We start from the raw sequence: 14339 nt of genomic DNA, 5'->3' as shown, positions 1-14339 counted from the left end.
CCATTTTGGCGACTGCAACCCTGGTTTAAGGAGCCATTTGGCGCCTATCTTATATATCTGAGTTTCTAACACTGCCGAGAAGGGAGAACTAGGACTCAGGTAGCTGATGTGGGGCCTTGCATATGTTCTGGACTCCCAGCAGCCCCGGGAACTAGCGTGGCCAAGGATCCAGGGGTGGTGTAGTGGTTTGAGTGCCGGACTAGGACCTGGGAGACTAGGGTTTTAAATCCCCGCTCTGCCATGAAGCCCACTGGGCATGACCTAGGGCCGGCCACTGTCTTTTCTCAGCCTAACCTACCTCGCAGGGTTGTTGTGGAGATTAAATGAGGGAGGGGGGAGAACCATGAAAGCTGCCTTGAGCTCCATGGACAAAAAGGTGGGATATTAATACAATCAATCAATCCTCAGGGATGGCAAGGGAAGATGCAGTCTAGGAAGATCTAGATGGCATCTGGAAGATACCTATAGCTGTAGCTGCTTTCAGGGAGAAAGGAGCGGGTGGTATTCTGGGCTCATTCCTCTCCAGGTTTGTGGCAACCCCCACCTTCCACAGCATAGCAAAAGAAAAGGGGATTGGAGGAGCTGGGTCTCATTTCTCCAAGTCACCAGAGACAGTCTCTTCTTGGGGAATGTCCGCAGCTCAGCTTCCAATGTCCCTACAAAATCAGCCTTTAATTCACGAGGAGTAGAATCCGGCTTCATTTTTAGGTGAAGAGCCACAGCTGAGTGGCAGACCATCTGCTTCGCATGAGGAGGTGGCACCCACATTCAGTCCCTGCTGGCTTGGACACCTGCTTGAAATCCTGGAGAGCAGCTGCCTGCTCGTGGAGGCAACACTGAGCTAGACATACCCATGGGTCCGAGTCAGCAGAAAGAAACTCTCTACGCTCCTTTCAATCAGCTTTTTTACTCAGAACCACAAGAACCGAGATCTTAAGGCGTGTTCCTGGACTTTCTGGTCCCTGTCAGGGACTCAAGGTCTCAAGTAACCCCAGTGAAAGCTGTAAACTCAGGGGCAGAGGACCTACCTTCAACGAAATGGGTCGCAGGCTCAATCCCCACAGACATCGCCAGGTAGTAGTGGGGGTGGCACCCTGCCCCAAACCTTGGAGAGCCACCTCCGAAAACGTGGAGTTAGACAGGCCGACGATCCAATCCGGTGGGAAAGCAGCTTCGTACGTTCTCATCTTCCTACTACCAGAAAATTAATATTGCGGCTCGAGGCTCACGGAAACCAAATACAGCAGGAGCTTGAAATGTGAATACGGTGAGACAGAACGCCAAACTGAAGGCAGCTACCAACATCCTGGCATGGAAGTATTAGAGGTTTTTTTAAAAAAAAAAAACCCAGCTCAGGTGTTGCCAGGAGGAGGACAGAAGCTTGGCAGCTCAACCCTATATAGCCTGTTGCGGCAAGAGGAAAGTCTGTTGGGTTCAATGGGGCTTCCTCCCTCAGCGCCAGAATCACATGGAAGGCAGCGTGGAGAGATTGCAAGAGTTTTGCTTCGAAGAGGAGGGGGGGGAGAGAGAGAGGATGACGACATTCAAGGAAGTACCGTATGTTCCAAACAACACATTCAACAGACAGACAGCCACGTGTTTCAGCCATTTGTAAACACCAGTTCATTCATGCTTATTTGCTCACCTCCGCATGGAGGTTCTTCACGGAATGAATTTAATCTGCTCCATGCAAACTCTTTTACACACACCACTCTTTGAGTTACCGAAAGTCTTCTCTGTTCATAGCCCCTCTTCTTTGCACCCTTGAAGGTTAGGACCCAAACCAACGGATTCAGCTGGCAAAGTTTCTGAGCTCTTTTGACGGTGGAACAAACTACCTGAGAAGGTGGCAGACTCTCCTTTCTGGAAGCTTTTTAAACAGAGGTTTAAATCCTTTTGGGGATTCGTTAGCTGCGATTCCTGTATCGCCATGGCTTGGACTAGATGACCTTTGGGGTACCTTCCAACTCTAGGATTCTACGGTTCTTCTACTCCTTGGCGACCATGACTGGATCGTGAAGGATGATTGGATGTGCATCATGAAAGGCCATGTGCTATGGCTTGCGACATCACTTCTACTGATCACCTGACCGATATGACTCCTTTAGCGAATTTGACCATCGGGCCTCCTGCATCCACTTTATGCTTTTATTGCAAGGTTGAAGCCATTTTTTAAGCCATACAACCAATAATGGGGTGAAGCAGCTCCAGTGGCTATGAGCCCCAATAGCAACACGCAACATGATATGATATGATCATCTTTATTGTTATGTCCCATACAGAACGACGAAATTGAAAATCAAAATCAGACATTCAGAAACCAACAAGCCTGCTATCCCAGCTATACCCAGCCTGGTTAGCCCCCTAAAAACTCTGATTGTTGTTGTTGTTTAGTCGTTTTGTCGTGTCCGACTCTTCGTGACCCCATGGACCAGAGCACACCAGGCCCTCCTGTCTTCCACTGCCTCCCGCAGTTTGGTCAAACTCATGCTGGTAGCTTCGAGAACACTGTCCAACCATCTCATCCTCTGCCGTCCCCTTCTCCTTGTGCCCTCCATCTTTCCCAACATCAGGGTCTTTTCCAGGGAGTCTTCTCTTCTCATGAGGTGGCCAAAGTCTTGGAGCCTCAGCTTCAGGATCTGTCATTCCAGTGAGCACTCAGGGTTGATTTCCTTCAGAATAGAGAGGTTTGATCTTCTTGCAGTCCATGGGACTCTCAAGAGTCTCCTCCAGCACCAGAATTCAAAAGCATCCATTCTTTGGCTATCAGTCTTCTTTATGGTCCAGTTCTTACTTCCATACATCACTACTGGGAAAACCATAGCTTTAACTATACGGACCTTTGTCAGCAAGGTGGTGTCTCTGCTTTTTAATATGCTGTCTAGGTTTGCCTTTGCTTTTCTCTGATACCCCATAATTAAATACAATAGACTCCCACAGAGACACAGTTAAACTATGGAACTCCTTCCATCAGGAGGCAGTGATAGCCACCAAGTAGGATGGCTTTAAAACAGGGTTAGGCAAATTAATGGAGGAGATGGCTACTAAACACCAGGTGCTGTAAACCGCAGGAGGGGAAAGCGCTCTTGTGCATCAGACCCTGCTTGCTGGTTTCTTGGAAGAGGCATCTGGTTGGCCACTATGAGAACAGGATGCTGGACTCAGTGGGTCTTTGGCCTGATCCAGCAAGCACTTCTTACATCCCAGGCCCACATAGTAGAAGAGAAGCTGGAAGTCTACCTGCCTGCCAACACTTTGCCAAAGCACTGAAGCCTTGGCTCTGTCCCCAAGGATGCTGCAGGCTGATACCAGCCCTGGAAAATTGCACAACATATATACAGAACATATATTTATTATTAAACGGAAAAAGGCAGAGATTCCACTGGTGGGCAGTGGCAGTAACTTCAACTGCTCTTTTAAACCTCCATCACGCTTTCCCCTGGGCTTGCTTTAATGTGGTATATTGTTTTAACTGCATTGCTGAATTAAGTTCCTTGCAATTGCCAATCTTACTCATCAGTAAAAATGCATTGACGGATGCTCGACCTGGCCTGAAAAAGACTGATGGGGCAGGCTCCCCGAGCCACTGAACACAATATTCAACTACCCCCCCCCCACAGGTATACCTCAGCAGCACAACCACAGACATACTGGCGCTTAGAAGCCATCCTCTTGGCTACTGAGCGGTCCATCAAGTGAATTAAAACACAAACCAAATCAAACGTCAGTAAAATCCCTGATGAAATACCTGGCAGACCTTCCTAACTACAAGTGCCAGAGTCGTTTAAAGCACATCCAGGAAGGACGCTTTTCAGTCTCGGTAACAGCCGAAGCTTCCTGTAGTTGCTATATGGGGAGGACAGGAAGTTGTTTTGTATTTTTTAATGAATTGCAGGTGCTTTTGGATCAATGTTCCAATACTATAATGTGCTTATCTGGAGAGCAAATGTGGTGTAGTAGGAGTAGTCATACCTCGGCTTGAAGTAGCTTCAGGATATGTTATTTTTGGGTTGTGCGCTGCGGCAACCCGGAATTAACACAGCGAGTTACTACAAGGTTTCGCCGCTCGCACATGCGCAGATGGTCAAAATGATGAAGCATGACCTGTGCACACTTCTGGATGCGAACGGGGCTCCGGAACGGATCCCATTCGCATCCAGAGGTACCACTGTATTGGACTAGGAGGACCTGAGAGAGACGAGGGAGAGACCTGAGTTTCAATCCCCACTCTGCCATGAAGCTCACAGAGTGGTCCAGGGGTAGCAACTCAGATATCTAATCTAATCACCAAATGGCACCTTAAACCTAAGTTGCGGTCACCACAATGGAATGCCTAGGCACCGTCCCCCCCCCAATGGTATTATTATTATTATTATTGTTTCTATACCGCTTTATATTTCAAATAACAAATCTCAAAGCAATTTACAACACATTAAAAAAAATCAAATAAAACAATCCAGAATAAAACTAACTCAAGTTTCAAAGAAACTATTTCAGATCCTTCTGTGACATTTTGCTTTTCCCAGTTGCCAACCTGGAATCCAGAGATCGCCGTGTGGCCACAACTGGGCCCGCACCAGTCGCAAAATGCACCTGGGCTGATTTCGAACGCTGCTCACTCTCAACCTAACCTACCTCATAGGGTTACTGTGAGGATAAAATGGGGTGGGGAGGAGAATTTTGCCAGCTTGAGCTTGCTGGAGGAAAGGTGCAATAATATCAATAAAATATATGTATGTTTATAAATATGGAGACCCATCCATAACAAGTGACTGCCAGATCTAACAAACAATAAATAAGTAAATAACCCCACATTTTTAAATCAGGGATAGAAGCAAGTAAAGGTAAAGTGACCCCTGACCATTAGGTCCAGTTGTGACTGACTCTGGGGTTGCGGCGCTCATCTCGCTTTATTGGCCGAGGGAGCTGGCGTACAGCTTCCGGGTCATGTGGCCAGCATGACTAAGCCACTTCTGGAGAACCAGAGCGGCGCACGGAAACGCCGCTTACCTTCCCGCCGGAGTGGTACCTATTTATCTACTAGCACTTTGACTTGTGCTAGGTTGGCGGGAGCAGGGACCGAGCAACGGGAACTCACCCCGTCGCGGGGATTCAAACTGCCGACCTTCTGATCGGCAAGTCCTAGGCTCTGTGGTTTAACCCACAGCGCCACCTGCGTCCCTAGAAGCAAGTACCCTGACAGAAAAAGTTAGGTTCCGTAAAGGGACCCTGAGCAGAGCCTACCCAATGGAGCTAAGAGGAAGGGTGGTAGCTCAGTGGCAGGGCACTTGCTTGGCATGCAGAAGGCACCAGGGCTCAGTTCCTGAAGACACTTCTGAGTAGGACTGGGGACACCCCCGCTATCAGAAATGCCGCAAAACCATTGCCTCTCAACATAGCAGGAAATATGAAGCTAGATGGTCCGAAAGTGTGGCTCAGTACAAACGTAGCTTCCTCTGGTCCCCTAGAAATAGCACTTTTAGTTCTCATGGTTTTGTATAATGGGCTCATTTAAACAGAAAGACCTGTGACTCAGTGGCAGAACACCTGTGTCACACACGGGAGGCCTCTGCCAACCAGTGTAGACAGTACTGAGCTAGATGGACCAATGGAGGAGTCGTCCACCACCTTCTGTCGAACAGCTCTTACCGTCCAAAAGTGCTTCCTAATGTTCAGCTGGAATCTCCTTTCTCGATAAGTCCATCAGTTTGGGCCCTACCCTCTTGGGACAATCTAGCCCTGATATGCAGCAGAGGAGCTGCTGGTTCTCTGGAGCTAAGGTCACAGGCTTTGTTTCGCACGGGGGCGTCCCTCGCGGAGGAACAGGGCTTGGCTGTGGCAGGCACTTACCTGCCGAAGGCACAGAAATCTCGCCAGCCAAGCCCTGAGATTGCATCACTCCAGGTTAGTCACATCCATCAGAATCAAAGTCCGTGGACTTATCGCGGCAGAAGGTGAGGATGCATTCCCTGCCAGTGGGGAGCTTTTAAGAAATGCCATCCAGCACCTAGGAAGGCCCAGCCATCTCATCGTGAAGCTGATTAAATTATTTCCACTTCTGCTGCTGGAAATGGTGGGGGAGACAGAGAAGCATGAAGCTATTCCTGCTCCAGGTCCCACAGTATGCTGAAACATACAGACTTATACAGATCTACCTCAATACTGTCTGCACGGGTTGGCAGCAGCTCTCAAGGGTTTCAGGCAAGGGGACATTCCCAGACCTAACTGGGATTGAACCAGGACCTTCTGTTTGCAAATGAGCACTCAGCCACTGAACTCTGGACCTTCCCTTTAAAATAATAGTCAAGATTCCAGTCCTCATGATTGTGAATGAAAAGCTGGCATAAACAGACTGCCTTATATCAGTCAGACCCTTGGCCCATCTAGCTCAGTATTGTCTACACTGACCGGCAGCTGCTCTACAGTGACTTTACCACTGATCTTCAGCCCTTCCCCACCCAGTCCTGCGAGAGGCCACGTTCTGCACATCAGCAGAACCGGAACAAATGCATCTCCTGCATAAACCTGCTCAACTGCGGACATTTTTTTTTAAAATTGAATGCCCAAGGGAGACATTTGCCCAAATGCAGTAGCTAGCCAAGGTCACAGAGGAGAGCTGGCAAAAAACAAACAAACCACCTGGCCTTTGCAAGAAGCCAAATCAAAACCCACAGGGGACAAGACCCTACTTGCCCGCACATCACCCCCAAAACACCTGCATACTTCAAGACCCTGCAGCCTGGGGAAGAGCCAGCCAAACCATCTGGGGCATCCTTCCTAGGGCCACATGATGGTGGTGGGTGACGAGAGACAAAAGTGGGTGGAGTAGTGAATGTGAATTTTATCTTTGTCTGCAGGAACTCATACACACCTCTCTATATTCCATCCCAGCAGTCAAAAAAGCGCTATCAGGTATCAGTCAATCATCCCAGCGCTATCATCCCAGCAGTCAAAAAAGCGCCAGGTAAAAAAACTGGGGTGTGTCCATGGAGGGTATGTAAGAACTGGAGAGTTACAAAGGCAATAAGGAGGCCTAGAGGGTTGCACTGCCTGAGACTCTCCGCCCCTGGTTTTCCTGCACTTCCCCATATTATATTCACAACAACCCAGCGCAGCCGGTTAGGCAGAGGGAGACCATAACCGGTCAAAGGTGAGCTTCCTGGCTGGCTGGAGATTTGAACCCCAGTCTCCCAGGACCAACACTTTAGCAACTGGCACAGTGATATTCACCTCTGCAAGCGTGCACCCAGTCAGGAACAGCTGTGGGTTCAGAAAATGTTTTCTACCTTGGCGACCGGCACCTTCCTTCTGACATTTTCACTTGCATCTCAAACGCAGGAACTAACATTTAAGGAATGGCAACAACTAGATCCACACACACACACAGTGTAGGATCTGCCACGTGAGCCTTTTCCCACTACAGTGGTACCTCAGGTTACAGACGCCTCAGGTTACAGACGCTTCAGGTCACAGACTCCACTAACCCAGCAATAGTACCTCAGGTTAAGAACTTTGCTTCAGGATAAGAACAGAAATTGTGCAGCAGCAGCACGGCGGCAGCAGGAGGCCCCATTTGCTAAAGTGGTGCTTCAGGTTAAGAACAGTTTCAGGTTAAGAACGGACCTTTGGAACGGACCTTCGGAACGAAAGGAGCTCATGCACCATACCAAAGGTGCGTTCAAGAAAGGACCATGTTGTGTAACTCTCCATGGCTGGAAGCATAAAAGCCCTGGAGCTGGATCAGGCCAATGGGGTTCACCTAGCCCAGCATCCTGTTCTCAAAGTGGTCAAACAGATGCCTCTTTCAGGAAACCAGTACAAGAGTACAAGAGTCCTCTAGTTTCCAGCCACTGATATTCAGAAGCATTGCGGCCTCTGGCCGTGGAGACAGAGCACAGCCATAGTGGCTAGAAGCCCTCAGCAGCCCTCTCCCCCTCCATGAAATTTGCCCAATCCTCCTTTGAAGCCATCCAAGTTGGTGGCCATCACTGCCTGCTGTGGGAGGGAGTTCCAGAGTTTAACGATGCTGTGCATGATTAAGTCCTTTCTTTTATCCACCCTGAATCTCCCAGCATTCAGCTTCACTGGATGTCCATGAGTTTTAGTGCTATAAAGGAAGAAAACATCTCTCTTTCCACTTTAGATGCAACAGATAGGGAAGAAAACAGGAAGCGGCCATATACAGTCAGTCCCTTGGTCCATCGAGCTCCGCATTTGGCAGACGCTCCCTGGGGTTTTGAAATAATAATAATAATAATTTATTATTTATACCCCGCCCATCTGGCTGGGTTTCTCCAGCCACTCTGGGCGGCTTCCAACGGGATATTAAAATACAATAACCTATTAAACATTAAAAGCTTCCCTAAACAGGGCTGCCTTCAGATGTCTTCTAAAAATCTGGTAGTTGTTTTTCTCTTTGACATCTGGTTGGGAGGGTGTTCCACAGGGCGGGTGCCACTACCGAGAAGGCCCTCTGCCTGGTTCCCTGTAACTTGGCTTCTTGCAGCGAGGGAACTGCCAGAAGGCCCTCGGCGCTGGACCTCAGTGTCCGGGCAGAACAATGGGGTGGAGACGCTCCTTCAGGTATACTAGACCAAAGAAGTTTAGGGCTTTCAAGGTCAGCACCAATACTTTGAATTGTGCTCGGAAACGTACTGGGAGCCAGTGTAGGTTCTCTCACCAAATGAGACCTCTCACCAAGCCCTACCTGGTGATGCCAGGATTGAATGCTAGAAGAATCAGGACGGATAGAAGGAAGTCCTCCTTCATGAAGCAGTTTTAAACTACAGAATTGCTCCCACAGGAGGCAGTGATGGCCACTAACTTGTACGGACAAATTGGCGGAGGACAGAGTCATCAATGGCTACTACCCACACTGTGACTTTGCTCTGCCTCCGTAGGTGAAGAAAGCAGTACTTCTGAATACAAATTGCTGGAAGCCACCAGAGGGGAGAGGGCTCTTGGGCTCATTCCTGACTTTGGGTATTTTGCACAGGCATCTGGTGGCCCCTGTGAGAACAGGGTGCTGGACTAGATGGGCCCCCTTTGGCCTGATCCAGCAGGCTGTTCTTATGTTTAACCTGCAACATTCTGCATGCAAAGCTGATGCCCTACAGTGGTACCTCGCAAGACGAATGCCTCGCAAGACGAATGCCTCGCAAGACGAAAGGGTTTTTCATTTTTTGAGTTGCTTCGCAAGACGATTTTCCCTATGGTCTTCCTTCGCAAGACGAAACGACTTGCGAGTTTGTTTCCGTTTTCTTAAAACCGTTAATACCAGGGTGCATCCGTGCTTCGCAAGACGAAAAATCCGCAAGACGAAGAAACTCGCAGAACGAATTAATTTCGTCTTGCGAGGCACCACTGTACTATCAAGTTGTGGTCCTTAAAATGCACGTCCCTCCTCCAAGCTCAGAGATGGGGCTTCCCCAGGCTTTCCGCAGCTCGGGGGCGGGGCAATTTGATCAGGCTGCTCTCCGCTATCCAAAACCTGGCATTCCAGGCACCAGATAACATAGACAGCACTTGCTAATAATGCACAAAGCACACCAGTGGCGAGTTAGTGCAGAGGAGCAGACACCAGGCCAGGAATGCCTTAACGTGTGCTCCGGCTACTCCTATCAATTACAAATATGAGGGGATGACACAGGCCCTCTGTCATTAGCAACTGCTAACATTTCTGTTTGCGCTGCAATTTCCAAGTCAACAGGTCTGGCCCGGGATCACGAAAACATCTGATGCACATTCCCGGCGCTTACAGTTACAGAGCAGCTTGATAAATATTAACTTAGCGCTAGTCCGGCGTCACGAGAACAATTGCAATGGCTTTTTTTATATCTTTTATTGCACACCGTCGGAAAAAAGGTGTCGCTGAACCAGGAGCAGAAAACCCACCCGCCCACGAACACTCTCTCGCCCCCAACCTCGGCTAAAATGCAATCCTGAAAGAGGGGAACGGGGAGGCACCTCCCCATCGCAGCCTCCCTTCTCATCATCACCGTGGGCCGGTCTGAAAGGGAAAGTTTTCAGTGCCGCCAATTAAAGGCACAAATTAAATCTTGCATCAAAGCTCGAGGCGCCAAGCCAAGCCTTTATGAACAAGGGAAGTTAAGAAGCGCCCCAGGGGGTTGAGGACAAGTGTTTAGAGGTTACCACAACACCGGCTTCTCCAGTAAGAGTGAAAACAAAGGAGATTTGCGACCGAAGGGGTGACAAAACAGGCAAAAACAAGGATGTGTCCAGAAGAGAGGCAAAGCTGCAAGGCAGAAGGATGATGGGAAAGTGGGGGGGGTTGTGGGGGCAGGGGTACCCGGAAGGATCCCAAAGAGGGACAGAGAATCAAGGCTGCAGGGTTTAAGCCAGCAGGAGGGGGAAGAGGAAGGATCTGGGGAGGGAGAGAATTTCAAGAACCAATTTTATGGAACTCCCTTCCAGTTGAGGTCAGACGGGCCCCCTTCCCTGCTGAACTTCCAAACTTTGTTTTCTTCCAGCAGGCATTTAAACTGAGCTCTCTTTTCATTATTTTAACCCATTTTTATTGACAACCACTTGGAGACCATTGTCATTAAGCGATAGATAATCAATGGTAGAAATCAATGAAAGTGACTAAGATAACAACCATGCATTTGAGAAAAGGCCACATGGCGTACGCAGACCTTGAAGGCTGCGGGACCCAATAGGTCAGCAAGGCTGGGTGGTTCTTCAAGCTAAGAAACCATGAGTTTGGGGTGGGGGCTTCTAAGGTGGAAGGAGGAGAGAGAAGAGTGAGCAATGAGGGACACAAGAAAGGGAATGGAGAGGACTGCTGGGAGAGAGAATTTGGGGAAAGCAGGAGGCTCAGGAGCTCTGGGAGGAATGGGGATGAGGCTTTAGGGTAGCTCATATGGGGGCGAACAAGATCACACAGGAAGGCAGGGCTTTATGAAGTTGGGGCGGGGTTAAGGAAGCCTGAAGGTTCTAAAGGGGAGGGGCTAGGGGAGATTGAGGGCGGAGCCAGAGCAAATGGGAGGAGCCACAGAGGCCGAGAATTAACAATAAAAGTAACAACGCCCAGATTACTTTAGGGCAGGCATGTTCAAAACCCGTTTTGGGGGCCTAATCCGGCCCCTTTGGCAGTTTATTTCCTGGGGTAAAATCCTAAAAAAAAACACCTCAACAACTTCAATCCTTAAAAAAAGTTCACAACTTTGGTCGGCCCTCACGGCCCTTCACTTCATCAAATCCGGCCCTCTTTGAAAAAAGTTTGGACACCACTGCCTTAGGGAGATGGAACAGGGAGAGAGGTAGGGGAGCAAGAGAGTGGGCGGAGCAAGATAGAACCCCGCCCCCCGGTTTTTTAAAGGGGAGGGGCCAAGAGAGAAAGATCCCGGGGTTGTCAACTCCGAAAAAAAGGGAGGAGCCACGAAACCGTTCTACGAAGGGGCGTGGCCGCGAGCGATCCCGAGGGAGGGGCGGGTGGTGGGCGTGGCGAGAGCGACCGTCCCCTCGGGCGTTCCGAAGGGGAGGGGCGCCAGGTGTGGCGTGATATTGGGAGGGGGGAAGGGGGAGGGGGCCGCCGTTTGGAGCGTTCGCGGGGGGTGGGGGCCGTTCGGAAGGGGCGTGGCCAGAGCGCGCGAGAAAGTTCTGAGGGGAAGAGGGAGGGCGCTCGTCTCCCCTCGGCCGCCCTCAGTCTGAGGCGAGCGCCGCTTACCCTTGTCGTCGTCCGCCGCCGCCGCCGCCATCCCCAGCTCCTCTCGCAGGGCCGCCGCCGGCTCTGAGGGGAAAGGTGTGGAAAGTCTTCTTTTGAGGGGACCTCGTCCCCCCCCCCCACCGGCCGAGGGAGGACGACGGGCGGAGACTCAGCCCAGGCCGCCCTACGGTCCCCTCACGGGTCTCCTCAGCCGCCGGAGACGGAAGAAAGCGCGGGCGGGGGGGATTAAACGCTGCGAAATTCAGTTACAGAATTTAAAAAGTCAGGCGGGTGTGTGGAGATATGTGCCTTTCTCTCTCTCTCTCTCTCTTTCTTTCCCTCAGTCGCTTCTCTCTCAGTCGCTTTCTGCGCGTGTGCGCCACTCCGGAGCGTCCCGCCGCTCGCGCGCCCCCCGCCTTCGCCCCGGAACCCGAGCGCGTAGGCTGCGTTTTCCGCCCGGAGGCGTTTAAAGCGGGGACGGCGGCGGCTTCCTTTCCCTTTCGCTCCCCCGCCCTCAGCCGGTCGCCGTTGTTAGGGCGAGCCAATGGGCGGACTGGGCTGGGAAGGGGGCCACGCCCACCGAGGGGAGATGTTCACGTGTCCCCCTTGGCCACGCCCACACGGAGGGGCGGGGGAGGGAAAGGAGGGAGTCGCCTCGGCCTCGTCACTTTCCCCCTCCTGCGGCTTAAAAAAAAGGGAAAAAATGCTTTATTATCCTTTCTCTCTGATGGCTTGACCGGAAAGCGACTGATTTTAAAAAAAACTGACATTTTAAAGATGTTATTACTTCTGTTCTATGAGGGCTTACCCCTTTAAAAAAATGACAAATTATTGAGGGCTTTGCCATGAAAAGCGCCCAAATAAATTATCATTTTTTTGAGAGCTTGGTTGGCTCTGAAATGTCACCAATAAATAAGTGTTTATATTTATTTATATTATACACATACACACCTCGTATTTTTCCGTCTATATGACTTTCCCATGTATAAGATGCCCCCTGTTTTGGGGGACTCAGATTTAAGAAAATAGGGGGAGATATATCCATGTATAAGACGCCCCCTAATTTTTGACATTATTTTTTAGGGGGAGGAAACCTGGTCTTATACACAGAAATATATATATAAATATTACTGGTCTGTAGTTCGGTTTGGCTGTGAAAATAATTATATAATAAATTAATGACATAATGTAGATAACTTATTTCTTTAGTATTTTCATTATACTTCCAGTGCAAAATCAAAGAAGAGCCTTGTGGCATCTTAGACCCACGCAATGTTGTTGACGGACATCAGATTCCGTGGAATGGCATCTGTTCCGTCAGAGGTAGGGAATGTTAACCTGCGTGGGCAGCTGTGTATTGTAGAAGCGTGGGTGTAGAGAGAGTGAGAGAACAGTTAATAAAATGCAAAAGAACCTGACAATCCATGACACGTCAGTCAAAGCCTTCCCCAACCTGGTGCCCTCCAGATGTTGTTGGACTCTTAACTCTCATCACCACTGACTGAACCCTGGCAATCCTGGCTGGGCTGGTGGGAGTCCCAACAAAGTACACGGGGCACCAGGTTGACAAATTAGCCCAATGACCATTCACTCTGAATTTTGTGTTTCCTTGCCACTATTTCTGCTGCTGAACTCCCATCTTCTATCAGATCCAGTCAGTATAGTCAGTGGACAGGAATGACAATGAAATTGAGAGTCCAGCAACATCTGGAGGGGCCACAAAGTGTTCCCTATCCTTGGCGGAGGGATTTTGCCAACCCTCTGATTAACGAAAGCAGCCTTATACCATCATAAATTTGTTACAGTGCAATCCTATGCCAGTTTGATCAGCTGTAACAACATCATCATCATCAACAACAACGCATATCCCCCTCTTCCAAAGGAACACAGGGCAGCAGGCAGACAGGTGATACAAACATCTGAAAGCATCTTTTAAAACAATTCCAGTACAGATGCAAGACTGGGAAATCTCTCTGCTTAAAAGACTTGCTGGAAAAGGGAGATTTTCAGTTGGTGCGAAAATGACAGAGGTGGTGCCTTAAGTTCAAGATGAGGCGTACTCACAGGTAAGCTTGGACCCTAGTCTTTGAAGCGTCACAATACTTGATTTTGCTGTGAACAGCAAAGCAATGCATACAATATCTCTTTTTCATGTTATCTCCATAGCGGTACAGCTAAAAATGTATGGAACATGAGGGTATAGACTGGACCCAGTGGTGCAAATTCCAAACCCAGCAATGCAGACTACACCCCCATTTGGTTTTTTAAGATACCCTGATTATCATCAGAGGGCTGGGTTGCAAGCTGGCTAATGCTGGTGTTACACTGCTGTGTAGTGGTTAGAGTTGGACTAGGACTTGGGAGACCCAGGTTCAAATCTCCACTCGCCCATGAAGGTGACTGGGTGACCTTGGGCCACTCACAGCCTCTCAGCCTAGCGTACCTCACAGAGTTGTTAGAATAAAATGGGGAGGAGGGGTACATGAGCCAGCTTGAATTCGCTTATGCAATAAATAACAGATTAAAAATAGCAATAACAATTAAAAAAATGTTAAATGGTTTTCTTCTTCAATAAACCTAACAAGCCCTTGGTGTCTGGGTCAGCCTTTATCCTGAATGTTAGCCCAAGAATGTTAGGTTGAGTCTATCTCAAAGCTAAATTTAATATCCT

At 49.3% G+C, this 14339-nt stretch overlaps 1 protein-coding gene and 1 long non-coding RNA gene across 4 annotated transcripts in view; both read right to left on the bottom strand.

The window, feature by feature from the left end:
- Nucleotides 1-14339, bottom strand: part of LOC309358770 — a 104714-nt gene that overhangs the window by 86753 nt on the left and 3622 nt on the right. The window lies entirely within an intron of this gene.
- Nucleotides 1-14339, bottom strand: part of OTUD7B (OTU deubiquitinase 7B) — a 42353-nt gene that overhangs the window by 27389 nt on the left and 625 nt on the right. The window contains exon 1 of one of the 3 annotated variants that reach the window (XM_081891384.1): nt 11690-11820. The exons of 1 other annotated variant lie outside the window; for it this stretch is intronic. Coding sequence is in view for 1 of the 2 variants with exons in the window: in XM_081891383.1 (XP_081747509.1) it covers nt 1029-1187 (159 nt within the window). In the remaining variant the exon portion in view is untranslated. Of the gene's footprint in view, nt 1-1028; nt 2210-11689; nt 11821-14339 lie in introns of those variants that run through there. One more of the 3 variants, XM_081891383.1, reaches the window with a different exon arrangement.

The sequence above is a fragment of the Podarcis melisellensis genome, assembly GCF_964234715.1.
Source record: "Podarcis melisellensis genome assembly, chromosome: 16".
In the NCBI taxonomy this organism is placed as follows: domain Eukaryota; kingdom Metazoa; phylum Chordata; class Lepidosauria; order Squamata; family Lacertidae; genus Podarcis; species Podarcis melisellensis.
This window is presented reverse-complemented; position numbering and strand designations above follow the sequence as displayed.